We start from the raw sequence: 27966 nt of genomic DNA on the forward strand, positions 1-27966 counted from the left end.
CAGATCATCGGAGTTAGATCTGAAACAGGAGGGCATTACCCAGGCAAAGAACGAAGAATAATAATAGCCATTACATTGCCTTTCTAGCACTTTACGCGTACAGTTTCATCTCATTCTCGTCACCACTCTGAGAGGTGAGAACTGACCCCATTTCACAGAAGAGGAAATGGAGTCGTTGAGAGATGAAGTGCCCTGCCTGGCATCACTGGGCCAGGCGAGGGGAGAGCTGGGAACTTCATCAACTCAGACAGGCAGACAGACATTGTGCTCCCGTGCACAGGGACAGAGTGCGCGGACACCGGGCCTGACGCCGCAGGATGCCCGGGGCGTGCGAGAAACAGGAGGAAGGGCAGTGGGAAGGGAAAGCAGAGGGCAAGGGAGGACGCGCGGTGAATTCCAGCAGGGAAGAAAGGCATTTTTAAATTTTTCTGCAGATGCTTCCCTTTAAATATCAAAAGATAGAACCCGATACACTGAAGGCTCAGAATTTATGCCGCCAACTGTTGATTTGGAAGGAACATGTACCACGAGTTTCCCCTCCGCACAGAAAATAGAATCCTTCCTGAGCTCGCAGTAGAGCTGAAAGGGATTGAGAAAGGAGAGCGAGAGAGCACAGATGCAGCTGCGGGGCTTAGTTTGCTGTCTCCGCCGTCACACCACAGTGCGCGGGAGGGGCTTATGCCCTGTCATTCCTGGAGCTCCGAGGAGGCACGGCCTTTCCAAGTGCCCTGTGCCAGCAGAGGCAACCATCGCTGAGTGCACATGGCCTTGCCATGCGTGTGGGCACAGTGGACCTGAGGCGAATTCCTTCTCCTCACCACCTCTGGCCTTCTCACCCCCTAAGCCTGGTTCTCCTCGGCTCCTTGGCATTGGAGGAAATCTGAAAGTCCCTCAGTGCCCTGCCTGGGAGGAGTGTGAGGATGGCCGGGAATGGAAAGTCTGCAGTGGGGGTGGGGGGAGAGAGGGGTACCTGGCCGAGTGACCGGACAGACAGAGGTTCGGCAGTCCCGGGAACCGCTGAGGTGGGAGCCACCAAGCTCCCTATGAAGCAGTCACCATGCTTTGTCTACACCGAGACCCCAGGTTCCACCTGCCAGGGACCTTGGCCACAGATGCAGCGGCCATAGTGGCCAAGGCCAAGTGAAGGAAGCTGCTCTTCATCAGTTAGGTGTGAGAGACAGAAGATGGCACTTGACCTTGATGCCCACCCCTGATGGCAGAATGAAACACAAACCCCAAACTAGGGCACCACAAAGGGAGGGGGCAGGGAGGAGAACCCTAAGAGACTGCATGCACCACTTGAAATGATGGAGTTGTCTTGAGTTGGCACTTTTCAGGTTTACCACTTTTCTGCCATTAGTAGTAGAAATGGGGGCCGAAGGGCTAGGCTGAGAAATAAAGACCATGATGTATTTCCTTACCCGAGTCTATGGTTGAGGTGTAAATAAGCCCGTGGAACAAGCGAAGCTCAGAAAGGCCGGCCGACACGGGGAGCACCTGTCCCCGCAAGGACAGACCTGACGTCCTGCGGCCTTGGGGGACCAGCAGGCCAGTGTGACGCCAGCTCCGGACACGATTTGCAAAGAACCATCATGTGCCTGACAGTGAAAGTCTGAGATGAGCCGAGGTGGAGTCTTAAGCCAAATGCTGTGTTCTGATGGCAGGGCGCGGGGGGTGGGCCCCGCTGAGAGCCCCCTCACACGGTGTGGGCAGCCTGGGGTTCTGGAGCGCTGAGGCCAGGGTCCTGAGCTGAGCGGTGTCGTGGGCGAACCCTGCTGTTGGCTACACTGGAGGAAATGGGACTGCTTTGAGGACACCGAAGTATTACATCCATTTATCTTTGTCCAGCTCGGATTCAAAACGGCACTTATTTATGGACTGGCCCTCCAAAACTATTTTTAAGTTCCAACCTAAACGCCATTAAAATCGGGGCCTAAAAACCCATTTGAATGGTTCCAGCCCATCTGGGAGCAGGCTGGGATCAACCATGATTCTCAGTATGTTCAATTGTAACCTGTCCATAACGAACCACTCCTTTCTTCTAGGAAGCTTATGCCACAAACCCCTGGTAGTACACAGACCCCTTGAAAAAATGGCTGATCACAGTCATATACCCAAAATAAATTTGGGCATCGTCTGCTTAGTACTAATAGCCGAAGGGAAGTCTTTGGGCTTCCTCGATCAAACTGCACTGGAAAATGTGAATTGTCTGGAAACCCACAGGGCTAGAACCCAGTGTAGGTTCAGTGTATGTCTTTGAAGCTATAGAAATTTTAGGTCAGTTTTCTGTATTGTATTTACTTGCGCTGTGGTGCTGTTATTGTTCGACTGGCATTGGCATCCGAAACTTCCTGGTGGTCAGGAGCAAGCCTCTGGAGTCTTATGGCCTTGTTGACGTTCTGGACCATTACGTTCTAATCGTGTGACCTTGAACAAGTTACTTAATTTCTCTGAGCCTCAGTATTCTCATCTGTAAATACGGGATGATTTCATTAAAAAATTTTTTTAGATTTTATTTTATTTTTAGAGAGAGGGGAAGGGAGGGAGAAAGAGAAGGAGAGAAACATCAGTGTGTGGTTGCCTCTCACATGGCCCCCACTGGGGACCTGGCCCACAACCCATGCCTGTGCCCTGACTGGGAATCGAACCAGTGACCCTTTGGTTCGCAGGTCAGTGCTCCATCCACTGAGCCACACCAGCCAGGGCAATAGTGAATAATTTTAAATGAGTGAGTTGTGGTGAGAAATTGAGAAATTAAATAATGCACGTCAGGTGCATGACACCAGGTGCCAAACAAATGTTAGCTGTTGCTATTATCATTATTGTACTTGTTTTGTATGTAGGCAAATCTTGCCTTAAGTAAAACATGCAGGCACACCCTGGAGATACCGCAGGTTTGGTTCCAGTCCAATGCAACCAAGAAAATATCGCAATATAGTGAGTGAGTCATAATCTTTTTTGCTGGTGGAGGGTCTTGCCTTCAATTTGTAAAAAATCCAACATCCCTGAAGGGCTATAGAGGGAAGCACACCAAAGTGAGGTGTGCCTGTCATGATGTATGAAAATCTAGATTTGCATAAAAGGTTGCTGGGAGAGGTTATTCGTATTACAGGTTTCCTTTTAAACAGCCGTCTCCCCAGTGTGTCTAAAATGATTTGATTCACACAAAGCTGGGGTTATACAATGTTTTGAAAATGCAGCTATTGCATGAAATAGGGAGGTGAATTAGAACGGCGTTTCTCAACCTTAAATACACTGTGCAAACTAGAACATTCTGTGCAACTAGATCCCTTCTCTGCCTCGGATACCAGGAAGACACGAGGAAGGAGGTGGAGGGAGGCTATTCAGGGGTGGGGGGGGGGAAAGGAAATGAATTGGAAAAAAAAATATTGTTCCTCTGGCTGGGAAATACTAGATTAAAGGACTTCTAAGATTTCTTCTCATTTGAAGATTCTAACACTCCCCCATTGTTTCACAGATGTTATTTTAACCATATTCCTGGGGGAATTTTCCTATTTTAGTGGTGGAAAACTAGAACGTCGCACCTGCAGTGAGTGGTGCAACGGGGAAAGAATGCAGACGCCCTGACCCTTTTACACTTGAGATCCCACAGCCTGTTTTCACCGGGCGACAATGAAAGTTGGAGGGACACCCCTGGCCAGGTGGCTCTGTCGGTTGGAAAGCTGTCCCGTACATCAAAAGGCTGTGGGTTCGATCCCCAGTCAGGGCACATACCTAGGTTGCAGGTTTGATCCCCCTTCGGGGCTCGCGTGTTTCTCTCTCTCTCTTACTTCCTCTTTCTCTCTCTTAAAAAACCCCTCAAGTGAGAATTTTAAAAAAATTGGGGAAAACAGAAGATAAAAATGGTCCAAAAGCTAGGACAGATGAAAAGCAAGTCCACTTCAGAGATCAGTAAGGAATCAGCTCCCTTGAGGTTCCACATGGCCAGCTTTAAAGACTCAGTCCACCAGCGGCACCCCTGGGGAGGGACCTCAGAGCACTGTGAGCCTGCGGAGAGCGAACCAGGACGGGACGCGTGCAGCCAGCGTCTTCTCAGTGGGGCCCCGAGAAGACAGATCTTCACCCCCTCAGCCTATTTGTTTTTCAAAGAAGGCGATCATCTGGCCTTTGGATCAGTGGGTCTCCTTGGTCCCATGTGACCAGACTACACTGCTGTTTCCACTCCCAGCTCTTCTCTGCCACGAAGAGTACTCCCCTTCCCGTGGCCTTGAGCCGGCAGGGTAAGCGCACCTGTCTAGAAGGGAGGTGAAAAGCCAGTCACAGAAGGCAGAACCACCTTGTGATATGGATTTTGTTGGTTATCTGGGAAGAGGAGAAGTTGGACACTGACGGGAAAGGAGGGAAATCTCTCGGGCTGGCCCCAGAACCTGCCGCTGGCGCAGAAACCAGAGACCCTGTGCAGGGGGCGGCTGTCAGCCGGGGAAAGCAGGGAGCGGCCCAGAATCCCCCTCAGTCACCTTAAGAAGGAGGAAGGAAACAGGGAATGGGGCTGAAGAAGAAAGCACCCAAGTCATGCAGACATTGGAAGTGTCCAGAGGGGACCTTTATTTTGCCCACGAACCTGAGAATGAAGAAGAACGAGCGCCGTGGTTGAAGAAATGGCACAACAAAAGTCGGCACCGCCGTGGCCTCCAGGGCCCCTAACCTGACATTCCTCTGCCCTGAGCAGCCCGTTTGACCCCTGGCAGGAAAGTAGAGAGAGGTGAGTAGCGCAGCTGCCCCAGATTCTGTGCTCCGGGTGGAGAAGGCCTCGAGAAGGTGACGGGATGAGCTAATCTGAGCTTCGTGGCCCCATTTCCACGGCTGTGATTAGTGGAGAGGCACGCGGGACCTGCTCCATTTCAGGAAACCCGGTTATGGGAAGTGGTGGGGGGCAGGCTTTGCTGGGGACCTGAGAGAGGCGGTTAACCCTTTCCTACTGTCTGCGTGGGAAACAGCCTCTTTGAACCTAACGGTCTCCCGGGGGGGGGGGGGGAAGACACTCCTCAGATGGACTTCGTTTTGCTGCAACTTCATAAGGGGGGCCCCAGGGATATGTTTCTCCTGACTTCCTGGGGCCAGCGTCTTCAGGGCCTTTGAACGCTCCAGGGCAGCCTGAGATCAAGACAGGGCCAAAGAAGCGTCTAGGAACGGCGTGCAGGGAAGGGCGCATTCAGAAGGGAAAGTCAGCTCACCGGTTCCTAAAACGTCACTGTTGACCTGAGAGCACTCCCCAGGACGTTCCGGTTCCGCTCAAACCCTGGGGTTCGGGGCGGAGTCAGTCTGGGGCTCTACCGGGGAGGGGGGTGCGTCTCTGCTGGCCAGATGGGGGATTTCTTCTCAAAATGAACAGGTTGTCCAAAGTGGACATGAAACACTCATCCCAGTCCCAAGCTGGGTGAAGGAATGCAAGCAGAATCAGCACGCCGCTAAGTCAAAGGACTGGGGCGAGCTGGCCGCACGAAGGCACTGCCAAAACCCTGAGCGCCAGGGCTGGACATGTCCAGAGAAGCATCCCAAAGGCTCCTTGGTTGACCTGGTTGACTAAGGTGACCTTAACCTCGGGCAGATCATTCAACTTCTTTGGGCTTCTGACTTCTTCATCTATTGAAGACAACTGATAACCTCTACAGTTCCTTCCGGCTCTAACACCCCATTGCTCTGAAGATGAGGTCTGAGTAGTAAGAGTTTGAACAATGTGGAGTCCGTCCGATAGTGTGTCAGATGCTAGTCCTCAAATGGGCGGGGGGCAGACACTGCTGGGTGAGGGAAGGGCTCCTTCAAGTTTCAGTTGGTGGGAGAGGAGGGCATCTGAGTTCATTGGCTCCTTAACTTTTGCTCGGGGCTGGGGCTGCTTCTCCTAGTAGTATTCCTGTTCCCAGACTACAGCCGTTCAAGACAAGCCGTTAGGCAGCTCACATCCGGGTGGGAGCTGCCCTGGGTAGCTGTGGGGGAGCCCGGAGAGGGGTTAAGAGATTTCTGTTTCAGGTTTTGGCTTTGCCGTTTACAAACTCAGCGTGATACAACCTCTTCCTGGAACCTCATCTTCATCACGTATAAAATGGCAACAACACCTCCCGTACAAGGTTGGGAAGGTTACTTAAGATAAATAAGAAGAAGTGAAGGCCAGTTAGCACGGAGTAGATGCCTACGAAATGCCCAGCCTGCACCGAACCTTGCCTGACCACGGGGGGTTGTGCTGTGGACAGCCCCCTGATGGCAGGCCCTCGAATCAGAGGCTCCCTGCCTCCATTCTGGCTGCATCTGGGAGGGCGGGGTGGGGAGCTGCGTCCCTGGCTGCCTCTGTTAGCTTCCCTGCCTTTAGGGTGGTGTTGTGTGCTCCACTCACTGCACATTCACCGCCAGGCCCGCACTCCAAGGCTCGCTCCAAGGACAGGGGCTGGAAGCCAGGATGACCAAATTCCCTGAAGTACTCCTACGCTGGCAGCTGTTCTCCACCCTCTGTTCCCGGTGCCTTTCTCAAGGCGGGGCATTTTCTGCTGAGCCATGGGAACTATTTTAAAGAGTCATCCTCATCACCTTGGTTTCTCACCCATCCATCAGTGCTGATAAGTTATCTCTCATGAGATACTGTGAGAGTTAAAAAAATTTTTTAAACAGATTTATTTAGTTTTAGAGAGAGGGGAAGGGAGGGAGAAAGAGAGAGAGAGAAACATCAATGTGTGGTTGCCTCTCAGGCGTCCCCCACTGGGGACCCGGCCTGCAACCCAGGCATGTGCCCTGACTGGGAATCCAACCAGCGACCCTTTGGTTCTCAGGCCGGCGCTCAGTCCACTGAGCCACACCAGCCAGGGAGAGTTAAAAATTTATATAAAGAGCCAGTGCTGACAACAGGAAGTCTTTCTTTTTTTTTTTTTTTTTTTTTTTTTTATTTCAATCATTGTTCAAGTACAGTTTTCTGCCCCCTACTCCCGTTTCAGCCCCTCCACCCAACCCTCCTCCCTTCCCCCCATTACCCCCCACCCTTAGTTTTTGTCCATGTGTCCTCCAAATTTGTTCCTGTAATCCCTACCCATTCCCCCCTGAAAAGAAGTCTTTCAATAAATGTCAGCTCCCTTCCCTTTGGCAACTGCCCTTCCTAAAGGGGACACCTGAGAAAGAAGGGAGTGGAAGGGAGAGAAAGGCTCCAATGATTCCCCAAATGCCAGCTCATCAAAGCTGAGATGGTATTATGATGAATTTTCCAGAAATAAAAGCCACCTTTCTCCAACAGGTTTACCTGTGAGCAACTGAGCTGGGGGGCGTGGTCAACAGGGCTGAGCTCAGACTCCAACAAGCTATGATGCGGGTCTCAGCAGACTTGTTCTTTGGAGTAGCACCAAGGTTGTGCGCCGGACAGGCACTCTGCCAGCTCCCCTGCCTGTTCTGTCCAACCCTGGCTGCTTGGAGCTGCGGTGAAAGAATTCTCCCTGAAGGAAAGCAGCCAACACCCCGTCCCACCCTTCTCCTTGGGCAACTCTCTGCCAGGCAGGAATCTCTCGCCAGTTTTCTCCTGGCTACCTGATCATCCATTTAAACGGGCTCACCGATGTCCTCCCCGACCCGCCCCTGGCCACGCCCCTCCCTGAACTTGCAAGGAACCCTGCAGCTGGAGGAACCCTGTACCTTCCTTTCAGCTGGGAACACACTCTGGGCAAACCCCAGCGCTTCTGCCAGCGGAGCCCAGGAAAGCCAGTTCCTGCCCTTGGTGTATTTAGCGGAGTCGAACGTGGGGAGGGGCCTATTCCCTAGGGGGGAGGGTCCCCGTTCCAGGTCCTGCCTGGGCACCTTGGAATTAGGCATGGGGACATGCTTGGGATAGATTGTCAGTGAAAATACAGGACGTCCAGTTTTGAATGTCAAATGAACAAGTAACTTTTTAAATGTAAGTTTGTCCCAAATATTGCACGGGATATACATATGCTTAAGATTTTCTTTTTTGCTTTTAAAATTTTAATTCGAATTCATCGGTCTGTTCTGCGTTTTTATGTGCTAAATCTGGGACCCAGAGGTAGATCTGGGGCACTCGGAGCAGTCCCTGCAGGAACTGAGCCGCTTGGGGGGCCAAGAACCAGCTCCGGGTCCCGCACCAGCCGCTTCTCCGGGGCTGAGGGCTGCACCTCGGCGGGACCGTGGGAAAGTCTCTTTCGAGAGGAAGGAGGAGTCGTGGCCTGGCCTCATTCCTGCTCGCCTCCAGCCTCGCTCGCCGCCCGCGGGCTTTCCCTAGCCGGGCGGCTCGCCTACCGGCCCGCCCACCCGCCGCGGCTGCTCGGTGTGGTTGTCCCTGGCACTGGCAGGACGCGGCGGCTCGCGGCCTGGGCGGGGGCGGGGCGGGGCAGGGCGGCGCCGGTGCGCAGGCGCGGTGGGCCGGTGGGCGGGGCCGCACGTGGTGCAGCCTCGCGTGGTCGCGGCCGGAGTTCGAAGCCCGGGCTGGCACCCGGAGGCCGGGCGTCGGTGCTGCTCCTCGTGCAGGATGGAGGGGTCGGCCGCGGCCGTGTGTGAGGTGATGCCCGAAGGGAGAGAAAGAGGAGGACGGAGTCTGAGGAGACGGGCTCCGTGAGGAGACCACCGCGAAGTTCGGGCCGAGGGCGCAGGCGCTGCCTGAGGTGGCCCGGGGAGGTGCAGGGATGACCCGGTTCGGGGCCAGCGGGCCGGCCGCCCCCGGCGGTGTGAGGAGCGGGCGAGTCCCCGCGCGTGGGAGCGCTTGGGCCGCAAAGCTGGGCCACGTGGAGGGATGCCCACTCGGCCGAGGTCACGGGCAGAGGGCGCCGGCCGCGGGGGCGGGGGGGGGGGAGCTAGCGCCGCCCCCGCTGCTCTGCCGGGGACCCCCAGGGCCCGGAAGTGGCGCTGTCCGCGCGGCAGTAGCGCGCCCCCGGGTCGGAGCAGGAATGCCGGGCTCGGGACCCCCTCCCACGCCGGGAGGGCAGCGATCAAAAGGGATGGGTAGCCCCGGCGTGGGGGGCATCCGGACTGTTCCGTGCGCAACGTGAGGGCGGGAAAGTGGCCGTGGGCGCTCGCGCCCAGCAGGCGGTGGGGCTGCCCCCTGGGTCCCCGCCGGCCGCACCGCGGGCCGGGGATCCGTGCGTGCTCCGGGCGGCGAGACTGAGCACCGGCCACCACCAGGCCGCCACATCTGTTCCTGCCCTACAGCACGTTCACGGCCGGTGCCCGGTTGACTCAGCTCCCGGCAGGGGCTGCCGAGACAGATCCAACGGACCCGCGGGCCACGCGGGGTGGATCTGGACGCGCTGAGAGTTCTTCCACGCTTCCCGCTGCCGCAGTTCCTATCCTCCGAGAAAGTTGGAGGGTTGGAGTTCACAGAACCCAGGGCGGAGGGTTGGAGTTCACAGAACCCAGGGCGGAGCCCAGCGCTCCTGACTCGCAGGCCCGTGTTCCTGTCCCAGCTGCCCTCATCATGGACGGGGAGACTGCCCGGGAGTCTTAGCAGAGGGAGGTCAGAGGACGCGGGGAGGGAAGCGTTAGACGGCAGGCCTGCCTGGAAACGGTCTTTACCAACCCCGGTGCAAATTAGGGCCTGAGTTCTGAAGTTCTCTTACTGAGATCTTCCTGCCTTTAAAAAAAAGGGGGGTGGGGTGGGTGATCATTCTCTCCATTGTACCTTAGTGTCGATGTGAGAGTCTACTTTCATAAATAATCATGAAATTAAATACAATATATTTTATTTCTAATCTGTATCATCAAGATTGGATGTTTTAACCAGACATCTTGGAGGCCTGTTGGGCTTAAAATACTGTGTTCAATCTTGACTGCAGATGACCTTATTAGGAATACTAGGTAACATTTATTAAGCGTGTACTGTATGCCAGGCACTGGATTAAGCATTGTGCACGATCAGCAGCAGCCGTATATGGTAGATTTGTTCTCATTTTTTAAAGATTTTATTTATCTTTAGAGAGGGAAGGGAAGGAGAAAGAGAGATAGAGAGAGAGAGAGAAAGAAAGAGAGAGAAACATCAATCTGCGGTTGCTGGGGGCCATGGCCTACAACCCAGGAATGTACCCTGACTGGGAATCGATCCTGCGAAGCTTTGGTTCACAGCCCACGCTCAATCCACTGAGCTCCGCCAGCCAGGGTCTTGTTCTCATTTTTATGAATGAGGAAGCTGAGGTTCAGACAAGTAACTTGCCCAAGGTCACCTGCTAGAAGGAGGGGCATCAGGATTCAAAAACAGGCATCTGACTCCAGAGCCAGTGCTCTGAACTGGCATTCTGACGCCCAGAAATGTCGATTCGGTGAGAGTTAACGATGATTCATAACTCAGTGTTGGCTTTTATATGGGAAGAGAAAAGAAACAGGAAAAACAAACTCCCACTTAATTTTTTCAAAATTATTATTTCCAGATGAACTTATCCTTTCAATAAAGCAGTTCAGTGTCCCCATTTCCTGTCTTGTTGGGCATGGTGTTGAATTTCGCTGTCTCCTCTCTTATGTCGCCTCCTGAAACGATTTCTTCTATTTGGACACAGTGCTTTGTTTTGTACAAATGTACATCTGACATTTTGTAAGCAAGGATATTATTTTTTAAAATCAGAATTATTAACTATCATACACATTTACTACCAAGATTTCTAAAGATTCTCTCTTTTTTTTTTGAATTGTGCCCTTTTCAGATTTTGAAATACTTGATAATTCACTGGAAGTGTGAAACAGCCAAAGGAGCGTTGCTTGAAGGACAGCTAGTGATTACCATGGAAGCATTCAATTCTGAGCGCCAGGCAAACACTCTTCATTGTGTAATAACCAGTAAGTGGAGGAAGAAGAAGATGTTGGTTTTCTATCTTTGTCATCATTTATGTTACAGTTTATTTTAAAAAATCAATTAGTCATAATCTTTTGTCATGTTATCACTTCAGGGTTGTCCCATAGTTAAAAAACTTAAATGATTATGTAATAAGGATCTGATGATAGATTTACAAACGTGCCATTCAGGAAAGGCAAGTAGACTGACTCTTATCACATGATTATTTATTGTACTGACTCAAGGTAAAATTACTCAGAAACAATCTCACTCTTGCTTTTGCTTTTTTTAAATCTTTTTTAAAGATTTTATTTTATTTATTTTTTAGAGAGGGAGAAAGAGAGAGAAAGAGAGAGAGAGAGAAACATCAATGTGCAGTTGCTGGAGGCCGTGGCCTGCAACCCAGGCTTGTGCCCTGACTGGGAATCGAACCTGTGATGCTTTGGTTCGCAGCCTGAGCTCAATCCACTGAGCTATGCCAGCCAGGGGTTGCTTTTGGTTTTAACCTCTTCTTTTACAGCAAAATTACATGACATTGAATTTTATCTCCTTTTTCTTTCATGTCTACCCTTTGGTACTTGGAAAAGAGCCAAAAAATAAAGGAAAAAGAAAAGACAAAATGAGTAGTGCATACTTGAATAGTCACATCTTGCAGTTAGGTTGAGAATACACATCTCCTCCACTTGGCACTTATTCTTTTGTCATTTTTGCCTGAATGTTTGAGAGAAGCTGATGCATTGAGTGGCACTGACATGAATTGTCTTGGACTTATGAAGTGATAACTGTTTTATTTGTCTGGGTATGTGGGTGTGTGGATTTCTGGAAGGGTCCTCTGGAGTGAAATTGTCCCACCGGTCTTAGAGGAGTCACCCTGGGTCCCAGTCAAGACTGAGTGGTACTTTAGGCTCCACAAGACATTCTCTCACCTGAACTGCAGTGACCCGTCTTCTCTCTGTGTGCCTAGCAGTGAACACCCCCAAAAGAGGAACAAGCAGGTTGGTTTGCTTCTGTTCTACATGCACTCCACTCCAGCTGGACAGAGAGAGGTCTGACGGCTCATGAGAGAGCTGGCTAGCTGTGTGGCTAGGGCATGCTGGTCCGTAGACGGTTGTATTAGATCGTGTATCGATTCTAATCCATAAAATGTTGCCAAGGTAGCAAAGTTGATTTCATTCAAAGCAAAGGACTTGAGCCACAATAGCTTTCGGCAAGAAACCCAATTCCAAAGGTATGTTGGGCCTAATGGATTTCTTCAGCTCATCTAGTACAGGGCACATTTCTCCTCTCTTGACTGTCTCTGATATTTCTGTAATTACTTTCATATTTTTTTTGGTAGGAGGGAAGGTGATACATGCTTCTCAGAAAGCATTGCAACATTACAAAAATATGTATTATGGAAAGGGAGACTTTCCAGTAATCTCACCCCTTGTGATAATTATTAGATAACATTAAAAATATATATATTCTACATATATATATTCTCTCTCTCTCTATATATATATACTATAAATATATATATAGATTTTAAAAAATTCATAGAGTCATTGTCTCACCAGCTGGATAGAAAGCCGGATTGCCAGCATTCTGGGGTTCAGGGGTTCAGGGGTGTTGGGTATCCCAGCATTCCGTGTTTGCATTCTCTCAGCCCATTTGCCTTTAGTGCAGCTCTGGTTCTCATCTCGGTCCGGAGACCCACATTCTACCTGTTTAAGGAATGACCTCTCCCTCACCCCATGCCCGCCAAGGTTAGGGAGGGCCAGTCCCCGGAATCCTTAATGGGGGAGGGGGTCTACAGTAAAATGAATTTATTTCCTAAATTAATTTTTTTATTTGACTCTTCTTATTTTAGTTCCTACCCCACACCTACTTCCAGAAGTTCCTCGTACTGCCGTTCCTGAGTCTTTGGGGAGTTGCTGTATACTTGGAGTTGTTTTTTGGCCTTCTAACTTTCTGGCTTATAATCCAGCATGTCAGTTCTCCTCAATCCTTTCCCACTAGTTCTGCTTTTCAGTTTCTAGAACTTTATTATAATTGTCTTTGTGTCTTATTCTCTATCCTTGTAGTTTATTCCCTTAAAAAAATCCCATTTCTATTGTTTCATTCAGGTTTCAGGAGGGATTAAAAGAGACATGTATGTTCAATCTGCCATCTTTACTTGCAAGTGTGATATGGCGCCTGTGGTCTGTCACAAAGGACCACCAACTGAGTGTCTTGAAACAAAATAAACTTATTTTCTCACAGTTATGGAGGCTAGAAGTCCACAATTAAGGTATCAGTAGATTTGCTTCCTTCGGGGGCCCTGAGGGAGAAATCTATTTCATGACTCTCTCTTGACCTCTGGCAGGCCCTTGGTGTTTCTTGGCTTGTAGACGTAGCACTCTAGTCTCTGCCGCTGTCTTCGTGTGATCTTCTCCCTTGTCCTAATCTGTGTCTGTGTCTCCACGTGGCCTTCTTATAAAGGACACCACTGGGATTTCGGGTCACCCTAATCCGGTCCAACCTCCTCTTAACTTGATGGCATCATGAAGACCCTGTTTCCAAATAAGGTCACGTTTGTAAGTACTGGGGCTTAGCTCTTCAAAGTCTCTTTTGGAGGCACGACATTCAACTCCCGACAAACCAGCACATTTTATTACTGGAATGATTCATCCCGAGAAGCCGAGAGAAGACTATGTGGTTTCTTTCCGTCAATAATCGTTGACGGCTTTAACAAGTACTGCTCGTTGCGGTGTTTCTCACAACGTGCACTCTGGGATGTTTTTATGAGTTACGAGAAAGGAGTTATATAATCTACATTTGGAGAACGCTGGTTAAAATCAAAGAGTTTCCTATTTTATTATTTTTTCTATTACAGTTTACATTCAGCATTGTCTTGTGTTAGTTTCAGGTGTACAGCATAGGGGCTAAACAATCATGGACTTGACAAAGTGGAATCTAAAGTTTCATGGCTTCGGCTCTTCTCCCAACCTGTACTGTGCCAGCGTGGACTGTGCATCGTTCAAAATGGGCTACATGTAACATTTCCCGCACACATTTGACCACATAGCTCTTTAAAAAAAATGTTTTTTTAAAGATCATCTTCTGTTCCATAGCGGAAATTTTGGGGAATGCTTCTGCTTTAAGAACGTGTTCTACAAACTGGTCTCTGCTGCCATCTTTGCATTTGAAGGGCAGCTCTGCAGATCTGAACGCTGGGGTTCTGATGGGGTGTAGAATGATTGCTTTCTTTGAGCACGTGCACCGAAAGTGACTCGTTCCCAACAACTGTTGACATGACACTTGTTAAAACTAAGAAGAGGTGTTAGAAGGAACAGTGTGACATGCAACTGAGAAATATTACGGACCACTGCAAGACACAAGGGTTTTGTTCTTTTTCTTGTTCATGTTCTGGCTCCTGGCTGATCACTAGGATAGGCCTGCTGCTGCCTGCCATCCCTTTCCCAATGATCCACTCTCCTTTGAGTTCAGACCAGGGTGTCCCTGTGAGGAGCACTAAGAAGATGATTGTCTTGCCCTGGCTGGTGTGGCTCGGTGGACTGAGTGCTCGCCTGAAAACACAAGGGTGGCCGGTTCGATTCCCGGTCAGGACACGCGGGTTGTGGGCCAGGTCCCTAGCAGGGGGTGGGATGTATCTCTCACACAGTGTTTCTCTCTCTCTTTCTCCTTCTCCTTCTCTTCCCCTCTTTCTAAAAATAAATAAATAAAATGTTTTTCTAAAAAGATGATTGTCTTTTATTAAATGTTCTATGCTACTTGAATTCATGCCTTTTGAAGCATGTACCGTTTGTCTAGATCATTCAGAATCTAGAGATCCAAGGCATTGCTTATCCAATAGAACTTTCTGTGATGATGGAAATGTCTTACCTCTGTGCTATTCAGTGCAGAAGCCGTTAGCCTCACTCGGCTACCGGGCACTTGAAATGCGGCCAGCTAGTGTGACTGCGGTACTGACGTTTTCATTTAATTTAGCTAAATTCAAAGAGCCACACGTAGTAAGCGGCTACTTTATTGGGCAGCGCACCTTTACAGTATGCTGTTGCCTCTCACTCTAGTTCAGTGGTTCTCGACCTTTTCCCTGCTTGGAGAGCACACATAGCTTGAGGGATAGACATATTTTTATTGGTTCCCGTGTCAGGGATTCTTAGATTCTCAACCATCAAGTCACATTCCTCATCAGGAAGGATATTCAATTTGGAAAAAAGCCTCCATGTGGTTCTCATCGTTTTTCCTTCTTAGGTGCCTACTTCGTCCCTCACCCTATTTCTCTGAAGAATTACTGCTCCAATTGTTCACATTTAGAACTCTAGGTACAGAGAATTCTTAACTGATATTTTCTACTAAAGAGTAAATTGGTTAAAAGAGGGGCCAAAAATTTTAACTGGAATCTTATACTGGAATATGGGTTATTGGCATGATATTCTTTGGTTACTAGCTACAGTTTTCCTGTAGTTCTTCTGTACTAGGGATGGTAATATTCAAAGAGGCAGCCCTGATATTGAATATAGCTGAAAAGGCTTGCTGTTTAGTCCCATCCCCAAGAAGTTATTCTACCCCCAAACAGTTATGGTAGCTTCATAATTTTTCTTTGGTGCCTCCATTTTTTACTGAACTTCATTAGTAGTGGTCATCTTTTTTTTTAAAGATTTTATTTGGCCCTGACTGATGTGGCTCAGTGGATTGAGTGCCAGCCTGCAAACCAAAGGGTCTCCGGATCGATTCCCAGTCATGTCACATGCCTGGGTTGCAAGCCAGGTCCCCAGTAGGGGATGCAGAACAGGCAACCACCTGTCTGATAGAGAAACATTGATCAGTTGCCTCTCGTACAACTCCAGCCATGGACCTGGCCTGCAACCCAGGCCTGTGTCCTGACCGGAGTTGAACTGGTGACCTTCCAGTTTGGGGAACAACACCCAACCCACTGGACCACACCATTTAGGGCTGTCATGGTCACCTTTTTTGTGTCGTGTCTATAAGCAGGGTTTTCAGGCTCCCTTTTGATTCTTTAAATAAAATCAGTTTAATTGTTTTACTTGTGATATTTTATTTATTTACTTATTTATTTTTACAGTTACTTCTGCAGGAAGCATTTGTGGTGGTTTGGTCTGCAAGACATTTCTAAAAGGTAAAGAATTACCCAATTTCTATGAGACTAAATCTCTTCCTGGCAATGAACTTGGTATTTTCTGAAACAGATTTAATGCTGAAAGCTAGGGGTGCCAGATTTAACAAATAAAAATACAGAATGCTCACTTCAATTTGAACTTCAGATACATAATGAATAATTGTTTTAGTACGTTCCATTCAGTATTTGATCTGGTAATCCTACTGAAAGGTGATCTATAAAATGGTACAGATTCAGGCATGGAAAAGACCTAGGTCACTGTAACTTCTCTTACTACTCTTTATGCAACTTCAGGAAAAATTTACCCGGATGCCAAATAATTTTTTTAGTGAAGTATTTGTTCCCATGTACCTCAAAGAAATAATGCATGGAAAATGCTTCTACCACAAATGATTGGGCTACTATAAATACTGTTTTCACCATGCCAAAGTTGGTATGATTTAGGGGCTCTCGGTGAGCTTGGTTTTAGAAGTTCTTCCCTTTGACTTAGGAATGATCAAGCTAAAGGACGTACATTTATTTTAAGGAGACTGATATAATCTGAGAACTGTTGTGCTTTCATTTTTATCTTCTATGGTTGTATGGTTTATAAATATTACCCAACAAGCCTGGTGTTCCCTGATGAATGGTTTATTTACAGATTTTACAAAATTATTTTTAAAAGAAAATTTCCCCAACTAAATCTGGAACATAAGTAGATTGTGGTGGTTTCTTTTTAAATTTATGCTTTTCATTCCTTTTTTTTTTAATTACAGTTTCATATGGGCCATCTTTTTTTTTAAGATTTTATTTATTTTTAGAGAGGGAAGGGAGGGAGATAGAGAGAAACATCAATGTGTGGTTGCTGGGGGTTATGGCCTGCAACCCAGGCATGTACCCTGGCTGGGAATTGAACCTGCGACACTTTGGTTCGCAGCCCACACTCAATCCACTGAGCTACGCCAGCCAGGGCTACGTTTTTCATTGCTTTAAGAAAATATGCTATATATTGAATATGGAAACAACCAAAAAGCTACATTAAAAATGTACACTTTTTTTAAATTAAAAAAAATTTTTTTTTAGAAAGAGGGGAAGAGAAGGAGAAACAGAGGAAGAGAAACATCATGTGTGGCTGCCTCTCACATGGCCCCCACTAGGGACCTGGCCTGCAACCCAGGCATGTGCCCTGACTGGGAATTGAACCGGCGACCCTTTGGTTCCCAGCCTGCACTCAATCCACTGAGCCACACCAGCCAGGGCAGAAATGTATAATGTTATAAAATAGATGTTATAACATATACTACCATTGGATTGTTTCAAAACAGTAATTGTGGAGGAAAAGTAATAAAACAAAAAATACAGATTTTTGTTCTTAGCTGAAATCAGATATTCTGTGGGAGCTTGGGAAAAATGTTCCCCCCGTAAAAATTATCACAGTGATTTACTGAGCATTTACTATGCACTGAACCTTGCACTCGACATGGAGGGGTTACAGTGGTCAACGAGATCTGTTTGGTTTCTTCCCTTATGCCTATACGTAGAATATCTTAGTCACTTAATTCTATTGCCTCTCAAAGCTTATGCCTGGGAGAATGATTGTCCTGGAGAGTTTGCTCTGGTTGTAAGACTTCTGGGAAATCTAAATCCGACTTTAAGAATCATGAGTTGACTGCCTCAAAATCATTGAGTACGTGTACCAATACTTAGTTCTCTTCTTTTTTGGATTATGCCCTTCAGAGGATGCAAAGGATGGAAAGATCATTCCGAATGCCCCTGCTCCGATGAATATGTGTGAAGGGGCTTTGAAAGAAAGAGAGTATATTATTAGCTCTAGGGAGGGGGACAGGAGTAGCTTCTGCAGCGTAAACCTATACTTAACATGCCTGTACAGTCAGTGGTCCAACCATACATAAGGCTGCTTTGGTTAATGTTTGTGAAAGTGCTTTCAAAAAGTGAAAAGCCGTATCAGTACAAGGGAATGTTTTTTTTTTATCACTGTTAATACTAGAGAGAAGATAGTGAGTTGAGTATAGCTTATGGAATGACCACCTGTTTATTATGCTAATACAAACGTCAGACCGTTTCATGGTGACTTTAATTGTTATTTAAAAGCTCAAAGTAATTGTATGCATATTTATTTAATCTATCTTTATACTCTCGTAATAAAGTGGAGGTGGCTTTGTGCAAAGAGGAAGTACTGCACATCAAGTACACAATAAAAATCCGTTTAATCACATTTGGTAGCCGCCTTTACCCGGTCTTCTCTTTGGATGTTAGGCCTCTTAATACCACTAATCTGCACTCAGTAATGCTATTTATTTTTACTAATTAGCAGCAGAAATGACTCACTGAAACTCAAAGGAGATTGTCCAAAATCAAAATTTGAATCCTTTAGCTTTCTGGCGTATGCATCATTCATCATGCTTTTATTTCTGTTGTTGTTTATTTAGCATTCCTGTAACGTGATCAGCAGCTGCTGCAGATGGGCCCATTCACAAATCTTTGCATTCTTTAATTAGCTCTGGGGGCTGGTCCATTAACCGTCAGATTTCTAGATGTAAAGAATTACATACCGATACAGTCAGTAGTATGCCTCTGATTTCAGTTTGTTAACTACTACGTCGTTTGCTTCATTGTCCACTTGATCTCTCTCCACCTAAAGTAAGGTGCGATGTCTCTTCAGGGGAACCATGTGTTGTAGGGCCATCCGAGAGCAGTTTTCTTTCCTCTTCCATCTATTCTGTCAGGGTTGTATGCAGGTGATTTTTCTCCAGATCTGGAATACTTCAGATCAATTGCTATACAAACGGGCTCATATTTCTGGGTGTTTTATTTATGCTGGATTAATAAACAATAGCCAAAAAGCTCTTCTTATTTTCCTACCTCTCTAATGGTCTGTGTTCTTTTTTGTTTGTTTGTTTGTTTTCTTTCTGCTCTGGTCCTTAACTATTCATACTTTTATACAGTAAATCTTTATTGAACATCTACTTTGTCACAAGGAAGTCATAGGGAGAGGTAGCTCTGAAAATACAGTGCAATAGGAACTATAATGGAGGTGTGAATGTTCAAGGTGCTTATTCGGTAACTTAGAAGATACTTTCTGAAGTTCAGTCACCAATATGTCTGTCTTTCTTCCCTTCATTCTTCTGCGTTATTATGCTACATTTACTTCACATAGCTTTTCTGCTTTTGAAGCTTTAACTATCATTTCTATGCTGATGAAACTTATTTTTTTTTATATTATTGACATGTTTGGCTTTGGTTGCCAACTAGACTATTATTCCCTTTGAGGGCTCCTCTGAAAAATCATGTGCCACATGTCTAAACAGGGGTTTATTTTCTAGAAAACTAACTTGCTGTGTAATACCTCTGTTCTCATACTTTTCCAGGCTTAAAACTTTTGGCCTTTTTTGGGGCTTCTCCATTTTCATTTCTTCATTATCTAATGTAATTAAAATTTTTATTAATTCTGCTTTTTACACTATAGGATATTATATATTAAATTACATATTAATTTAAACATAGTTTTATGTTCATACTGATTGATTATTAGACTAAAATATCTCAGGCCAGATTTGAGGTCCTCTGTCAATTAGAATAATCTTCTATACTTTGAAAGATGATGCCCATCAAGATAGATACATTGTTGTGTTTAAAAGTTTTCATTACTTTTTATTAATATATGCTATTCTGCATCATATACTTGTATAGTTATGTAGAAATATATTTCTATATTAATGTATTTATCCATTTATGTAGAACCACTTCCATCATAAATATTTATTTGGTGAAACATGGTAGTCCTAGTCTGGCCTTCTTGCCCAGGTCTAGGGGCTAGAAGTGGAAGGGACGAGGAGACGGGGGAATGCACAAAGAGCCATGTTTGTAGGTCTCTGTTTACCTTGCTGTTTCTTTCTTGCCTCCTCTACTCATTTGATTTATTTTTTAATATTTTAAAATATCTTTTCATTCCCATGTTTGTTGATATCTTTTTTAAAAAATGCAAAACACTAGATAAGGATACCAGGCTGGTGTGGCTCAGCGGATTGAGTGCCAGCCTTCGAACCGAAGAGTCGCTGGTTCAGTGCACACACCTGGGTTGGGGGCCAGGTCCCCAGTTAGGGGTGTGCGAGAAGCAAACACACACTGATGTGTCTCTCCCTCTCTTTCTCCCTCCCTTCCCCTCTGTCTAAAAATAAATAAATAAAATCTTTTTTCTTTTTAATTTTTTTTCTTATTTATTTATTTTTAGAGAGGGAAAAGGAGGGAGAAAGAGAGAGAGAGAAACATCAATGTGTGGTTGCCTCTCACATGGCCCCCACTGGGGACCTAGCCTGCAACCCAGGCGTGTGTCCTGGCTGGGAATTGAACCAGCAACCCTTTGGCTTGAAGTCTGCACTCAATCCACTGAGTTATACCAGCCAGGCCTAAATAAATAAAATCTTTTTAAAAATTAAAGAATACCAGCCCTTGAAAGTAGGGGAGATAGCTTTACTGTTGATATGGTTATGACAGTTCAGTTTTTGCTTTTTTCCTGTACTTCACCCTTTTGGCATCACGGAGACTAGTTAGTTTTGTTTTGTCATCTTTGTTAATTTGTTGGGAAAGGAAATGAGGAGTTGTGCTTTTCATATGTTAGAGAGATTGACGGGTCCAGGCTTGCTCAGCATTGAGTGAGAAACTCACAATGGTAAGCTCCTGGATGTCTGACTTCTTTTTAAATTTTTGAATCTGAGGTTTTCGTATTCAAAGACTAAAGATCAACTATAACCTTATATCTCACAAGATCAACAGCTCTAAGGCTCTGTACGTGTCTGCATAACTTCTCTCAGGAGCTCCTTTTGCAGACACAATCCCGTTCATTCTTGAGAGGTAGGGCAGACTTCAGCGTCACCATCACTCCTGTTTCAGAGATGAGGAAACCGAGGGTTGCCTCAGCCTCGTACATTAGGTTTGGAAGTAAGGAAGAGTTTGTGGACTCTCCTAGGTCATGGGTTACCCTGTGAATCTACACTTACTCTATTTGCACAATACCTGTCAAGATTTTATAAAGAGAAGATTCACTGAAGATTCAAAAGAAGTTAAAATAAATGAATTTGTCTTCTTTTGCTTCCTCAATATTTCTTTATCCTTTTCCCTGTTAAGGTTATCTAATTGTACTTCACTATTGAAAATACATTCAAGGTTTGATGTTTGATACCTGGTCAGGACGCATATAGAAGGCTATTGATCAGTTTCTCCTTCCCTCTCTCTCTCCTCCTCCTTTCTCTCTTCCTTCCTCTCTCTCTAAAATCAATAAACATATCTGGGTGAGGACTAAAAAAATACAAACACACGCCCAAGCTAGTGGCTCAGTTGGTTGTAATGTTGTCCCCATATACCACAAAAGGTTGCAGGTTCGATCCCCAGTCAGGGCACATACCTAGGTTGTGGGTTTGATCCTGGGTTGAGGTGTGTATGGAAGGCAATCGATCAATGTTTCTTTCTCACATCAGTGTTTCTCTGTGGCTCTCTCTCCCCCTTGTCAGAAGACTGACGCAAGGCATTCTAGTTCAGTGCCAAGTTCATTAAACTTCAGTGTTGCATAACCTTGCTGCCGTGTTATCCTGGGCTTTACGACTGAATTATATTAAAAAACAAACTAATGGCAAGAAAAATATTCATTAAGATTGATAGTTAGAACTTGATCTTGGTAATGTCCATACTTTTCCAGATGGTTAAAGCTTTATTAAGTATGTAGTATGAATGCTTTAGGAGAAAGTTGTGCTATTATTTTGGGATATAGCTTGTTATTACATATTTAAAGTTGGGTCCTTGTATAATATTAATGTTGTCAGCCTCATTTACAAGGTAGAACTTGTGGAGACTGAGACATCTATTTTTATTCATATTTAGTTCTCCTTTATAATACTGTAGAGAGGAGATAAGGGATGGCTTTTTATAAAATGGGAAGTTTGTTTTTTCCATTTGTAATATGAGTGGCAGGGTACAGAGAGGGAGAGGGTGGTACACACCGTGAGGGCTCTCTGATGATGACCCAGGGCTTGCTGACACCTGGTGGGAAGGTAGTTGAGGCACACGTGTGAGCACACCTACTGGTTAATGCATGAATTAAAGTAGCGAGGCGTGCTTTTCTTCGTTAAAGATTACCTTAATAAACCACATACCATATTGGGTAAATGCCAGAGAGGGTCATTCTCGAATTTTTCTGCTTTTGGTTCTAAATAAGCTCACTTACTGGGTTTATGTTTATTAAATAATAAATTTATTTATTACAAATACAAGAATATCAGATGGAGCTATCCGCTCTGAAGGTTTCTGGCATTGGATATGACCTTGTGGAAATTAACTGAAAGCACAAATGATTTAACAAACGAGAAAAATGGAAAACTTGAGATTAAATGTCTTAACTCTATAATGTCATTCTAAATGTTCAAACAATTTGCTGATGCATAGCTATTCCCAGTCATAGTTTAAATTTTGCAGATAATCTCTTCATCAGGGAAAAGCCTTCTTGGCTCTTAAGTTCAGTAAACAATTCCAGAAATTCTGGTGGTTATCCAAACTGCTCGTTCTGTTCTGTTGCCGTTTCTCCTCACACAGAAATGCAGTCTGTTCTGCCCGGATTCTCTGCCACGCTGGACTGGACTTCGGAGGGAGCCAGCTGTTCTCAGGACGTGTCCAGGGTCACACCTTTCCAGATGACTTTTGAGGCAGGTTTTGTTGTGGGTCTATAAATCACTGATGTTTTGATTCTTATTTTTGTATAAATCACCCAGGAAAAAAAAGCCTAGGTGAATCACAGTTCCGAGTTAAATGCAATAAAGCATTGACTCCCAAACTTTCCTGCACAGATTTTAAATCACCTGGGAGCTTCCAAAACAGTAATGTCTGTGTCCCACTCCAAAAGGTTCTGATTTAATTGGTCTAGGATGTGGGATTAGCCTGCATGAGCTGCCATAAAAAATACCACAGGTTGGGTGGCTTAGACTAGACAACAGTAATTTATTTTCTTATGCTTCTGGCAACTAGAAGTCCAAGATCAAAGTGCCTTGTCACTGTTTCTTCTCACGGTCTTTCCTCTGTGCACATCTGGAGAGAGCTGTCTGTTGTCTCTTCCTCTCCTTGTGAGTGAGGATGCCGGCTCTAGCCAGTTCGGGCCCCACCCTCATGACCTCATTTACGCTTCATTACAGCCTTAAGGCCCCACCTCCAAATACAGTCACAGGGCGGGCGAGGCTTCGACATGTGACTTTTGAGGGATACATTTCAGTCCGTAACAGATGTCACCTGGGCTTTGTAATATTTAAAAAATCTCAATGATTCCTAATTTGCAGACCCACTGAAACATGCCATTATTTAAATTTGGATCTCGTGAAAAAGAAAAGAAAAATGGATTCCCAGTGCAGATCCTATCTGGGTACATTTTTTTATGTTGGTTTACAGGTTTTTATTGATTTATTTGTAGCCCCGATTTATGAATGACAGCTGAATTCTACATTTCCTTTAACCACTATCCAACCCTCTGTCTTTCCTTCCTTTGAGTTGGTAGAGACATAAAGAATTAGAGTACCTTAAACATTCTCCCAAGAAACCCTTGGGAGGCCTTCTCCATGTTTGAACAATTCTAGGCTCCTTCCGAGAGGAATGAGGACAACAGATATCCCCTGGCTGTGCCTTATCTCGTTTAGGGCAACCGAAGGGTAAACAACCTGGAGCAATCAGTGGTCAGTCAGCTCTGAAACTATTAGTGTGAAACAGCAATAAAGAAGCTGATGCCAGTGAACCAAGGAAGGCAGCCCTAGCAAAGGAGAGCACGTGCTTCAGCCAGTCCGAACAAACAATAGTTCTTATACCCAACATTTATATATTATTTATATTATTATAAGCATCCTAGAAGCTCTATGGAGTGGATAGGTCAAGGATTATCACCCTATTTTACGTTAGGAGAAGTGAGATTCAGAATTTGAATGACTTTCTGAAGGTCCTACAAGAAGTTAAGTGACAGAATTTGAGCCAGCCTTCCTTGGTAATCAATGAGCAATGAATGGATGCTGCCGTGTCAGTAGCCATTCATTCCGAAATTTGTTTTTGTTCAAGTTGGCCTCACTAGATTAGAAGGTACAGAGTTCCGAAACATGTTACTTGATCCCAAGGAACTTGACATCTAAAGGAAAAGGTAGACAAACAAATAATTGACCACAGTGTCGTATGTGTCATGAGAAAGGTAAGCACGGAACGCTGTGATATGGAAGAAAGGTACCTAACCCAGTGAGAAGGGGTCAAGATCTAGAGGTCTTTTTTAACTTTTTTTAAGAGAATAAAGTTTTTATTCACTCTCCAAAAAAGGAGAGGGGCATGGTGTGGAAAGGTACACCAGCCTCAAGGCCTTGATGAAGCTGAAAAACAGTTTTCCTGGGCATAAGGGGTTCAGAAACTCGAAAGAATAGGAGGTTGTCATCAGAGTGATCGTTTCTCTTTTTCCCCCTCCATTAAAGCAGTGTTTCAGGAGAATCAAAAGGAGCATTCAGAACACAGATCATTTTAGTTAGTCAAGGCAGCCACTGTTAATGTGTTGGTATATAGCTTTTCACGTAAGAGCGGGACCCTTCAGTGTAAGGTTTCCAGATCTGCGCAGTTCCAAGCTGTGGCCCTGGAACTGGGTGGACGGAACTGAGCGGAAGTCACGATGTCTGGAGCTGCAGAGGCCAGGGGATTGTGAGACTAAGTTGTTGCTTAGACTGGTCAACTGCTCGGACGTGGAAGTCAGTCAAGGCGATGGCAGGGCTTGCAGTGAGGAGGAGGGCTCAGGAGCCAGGAGTCAGCTGGCGACGGGTAAAGAATGATTGTAAAAGATTAGTGTGACCTCGGAGGAACAAGGATTTCTTGGAAGCGTTTGTTCCATCATGTCTCATTGTCTCTGTAGTGGGCAGCTATTTAAAAGGTATTTGAATGAAGAGAGTGAGAGGAGAAAGAGGAGATTGTGAGAGATTTCACTGCATACACCTCAGCTGGGGAGAAGGCTGCAGCAGCAAGACCCAGAGCAGATGTGCGGGAAAAGCTGGAAGGATCCTGGCCAGGCGGCTGAGTTGGAGCCATCGTCCCGATGGGCCCAGGCTGCGGATTCTCTCCCTGCTCAGGGCACGCACGAGAATCAACCAATGAATGCATAAAGAAGTGGAACAACAAATCGATCTCTCTTTCCCTCCCTCCCTGCCCCCTTTTCCTCTCTCTCTCTCAAATCATTTTTTAAAAAAGATTTTACTTATTTATTTTTAGAGAGAAGGGTAGGGACGGAAAGAGAGGGAGAGAAACATCAATGTGTGGTTGCCTCTCGTGTGCCCCCCACTGGGGACCCAGCCCACAACCCAGGCATGTGCCCTGACTGGGAATCGAACCACGACCCTTTGGTTTGCAGGCCCGTGCTCAATCCACTCAGACACGCCAGCCAGGGCTAAAATCGATTTTTTAAAAAAACTACAATAAATGACCCACTGCTTTGGGCATGTGAGGAGGGCTAATCTCAGGGAAGACTGAGAAAGCTTCATTCAGGAGAGAAGCAAGGAGATTTGGTTATTCCAAGTCGGTCCTGCATCCTTGGGGCCCATTAGGCTGGGTAACATGTCCCTCCAAAAACAGTTTGATTTTATAAGATCTTCTTGGCATCTTGATCCATTTTTTAAAGATTTTATTTATTTATTTTTAGAGAGGGAAGGGAGGGAGAAAGAGAGAGAGAAACATCGATGTGTGGTTGCTAGGGGTCATGGCCTGCAACCCAGGCATGTACCCTGACTGGGAATCAAACCTGCGACACTTTGGTTCGCAGCCCGCGCTCAATCCACTGAGCTACACCAGCCAGGGTATCTTGATCCATTTTTACATCTATTTTTGCCATAGTACTAAATGATAAAATGGGTAGAGATATACATATATGCATACAAACATACCTTTGAATTTACACCTATTGATCTCTGTATTTATCTATTATCTGTCTATTTAAAGAGACAGACACACTGATTGACTTTCTCCTAGAAAATCATGTAGGGCCCATGACTGCATAAGTTGTTTTTCAAAATATAAAACAGCCCCCATATTCTATTGTATAATAAGGCTTGTTTCTAAAGGCGAAGGCTGAAACATATACTTCAACAGTGGTTTCTGCTGCCCGGGGCTGGCAGCGTCTGTTTTTCCCTAACAACACTTACGTAAATCCACTGCTTCCGTAGGTGTGGCGGGCTGGGGGACCGGGTTTGTAACGCCCGACTATGAAAGGCTGTAAGAGACACTGCAGTCCGTCAGAGTGTGCCTGTCTGTCTGTCTGTCGGTCTCAATGGTTTATGAATAGATCTTAAAAGAAGCTATGTGCTTTGTGTTATCTACCCTCTGCTGACCTGACATTACGTCTCTTACCTTCTCAGTCTGGGCTAGGGTCCAGTCCTCGTATTTTGTAGCATCTTTTACATGTCTAAATCATGATACGCTTTACATTATTACCAAAGTGATTTGTTTGTATTTCTCTTATACTTAACTGTGCACTCTTCAGATTGAGGTTGTTTGATTTATCTCTGTAGGCCCAGGTACATAATAAGCCCCATTAAGTGTTACATGTGTGAATAAATACACATATTCAGTAGCTATACCTAAGCGTTGTCTGTCGGGATCCGTGCGAGGTAGTGACAGGTTATGTAATATCTGATTCAGATAGCTACGTGCATAGAACATGAACTTTCTTTGGAGAGGCAGCATGCACAGCGCAATTTGGGGTTTGGAGTTGGTCAGACCTGGGTTTGAATCCCAGTCCTGCCACTTAACTAGCTGTGTGGGGCCTTAGGCAAATGAATTAGCTTATTCAGTCACCTTATCCTCATCAATAAAATGGGGGCATTTCCTGCTTGCATATAAACTGCTTGTCACGTAGCAGGTGTTCAATAAAAGGTCGCTGTCATCACTTTTAATTGTAGCCCCGCTCTGGTAGCTACTCAAGGAACTTTCACTTATTTAGTTGTCTCGCTGCTAGATATAATTAGCCCTTTCTGTGATACACCCTGCAATCACCAAGGTTACAGAAGTTTGAAACTGTTCCAAGAAGTTGTTTTGGAAGTGTTAAGTACAGAAAATGCTTTTAAGAGACCATTGCTTTTCTGTGTGAACATTTATAATAAAAATTTTTATACGAAGGATATGACTATAATGTGTGCTGCAGTTACCACTTAATTACCACTGTTTATGTGTGTGAATAATCCTGGATTTCTTTCCGGAATTTTCTAATAATTCTCATTCATTTTTCTAATAATTTTGTTTCTTTCTCATTATCTCCACCCATCACACAGTTCTTGATCGCTTTTCAGTGTATTTATAAAAAGTATTAAAGTTAATTCTTTATTAGATATTTACATGTTTCTCTTTATTGTATTGAGACCTTGAGGTTGGACCATTTCCCCCTCCAGTGTGTACCCAGTACGTGGCTCTGCACTCTCCGAGCCATCAGTAAGATCTTACTGAGTTTTCCGACTATTTCTCTTTCTCATTCTCTTGGACTTCTCCCTTTTCTAGGGCACTTTTTCCGACTTTGGTTTTAGGGTCACTCTAGTAAATATAGGGAACTGTTTACTACTAGTGCTTTGGAAGCAAATTAGGTATCCTTGGGAAAGTGTTTAACCTCCTTGGGACCCACTTTTTTCATCCAGAAAATGTGCGTTACAGGTACCCAACAGGGTCTGAGTGAGGGGTGATGAGGTAATGTACGTGAGGCAGTTCAGCCCCATCCCTGGGACAGAGGAAGCCCGTGCCGGATGGTACGTCGTGATCCATTTGTAGGGCGGTGTCAGGGTGTATTGGAAAGAGCAAGGGCCGTTAGTTTTACGTAGACTTAGGGCCGCATTCTGGCTCTGTCACTGAACAGCTTAGTGACCTTAGGCGAGTTGCCTAACCTCTCTGAGCCTCGGTTTGTTCTTGTTTTCAGCCCACCAAGAAGGGAGAGTATATGCCTGTCTCCAGGATCGTTGTGAGACAATGTGCGCATAGCGCCCGCGCGGTGCCTGCCCTACAGCGGGCTTCAACCAGTGGCATGTTACTGTTTGCATGTGTGCAACATACACCTTTAGAT

The 27966-nt window shown here is 45.7% G+C and overlaps 1 protein-coding gene across 1 annotated transcript in view; it reads left to right on the plus strand.

Moving 5' to 3' along the window:
• Nucleotides 1-8400: 8400 nt before the first annotated feature.
• Nucleotides 8401-27966, plus strand: part of C6H11orf80 (chromosome 6 C11orf80 homolog) — a 49504-nt gene continuing 29938 nt past the window's right edge. Inside the window, exons 1-4 of the mRNA XM_028515094.2 lie at nt 8401-8503; nt 10632-10764; nt 15828-15881; nt 22464-22573. Coding sequence (XP_028370895.1) covers nt 8474-8503; nt 10632-10764; nt 15828-15881; nt 22464-22573 — 327 coding nt within the window. The 5' untranslated portion in view covers nt 8401-8473. The remainder of the gene's footprint in view (nt 8504-10631; nt 10765-15827; nt 15882-22463; nt 22574-27966) is intronic.

This window comes from Phyllostomus discolor, chromosome 6, assembly GCF_004126475.2.
Source record: "Phyllostomus discolor isolate MPI-MPIP mPhyDis1 chromosome 6, mPhyDis1.pri.v3, whole genome shotgun sequence".
In the NCBI taxonomy this organism is placed as follows: Eukaryota; Metazoa; Chordata; class Mammalia; order Chiroptera; family Phyllostomidae; genus Phyllostomus; species Phyllostomus discolor.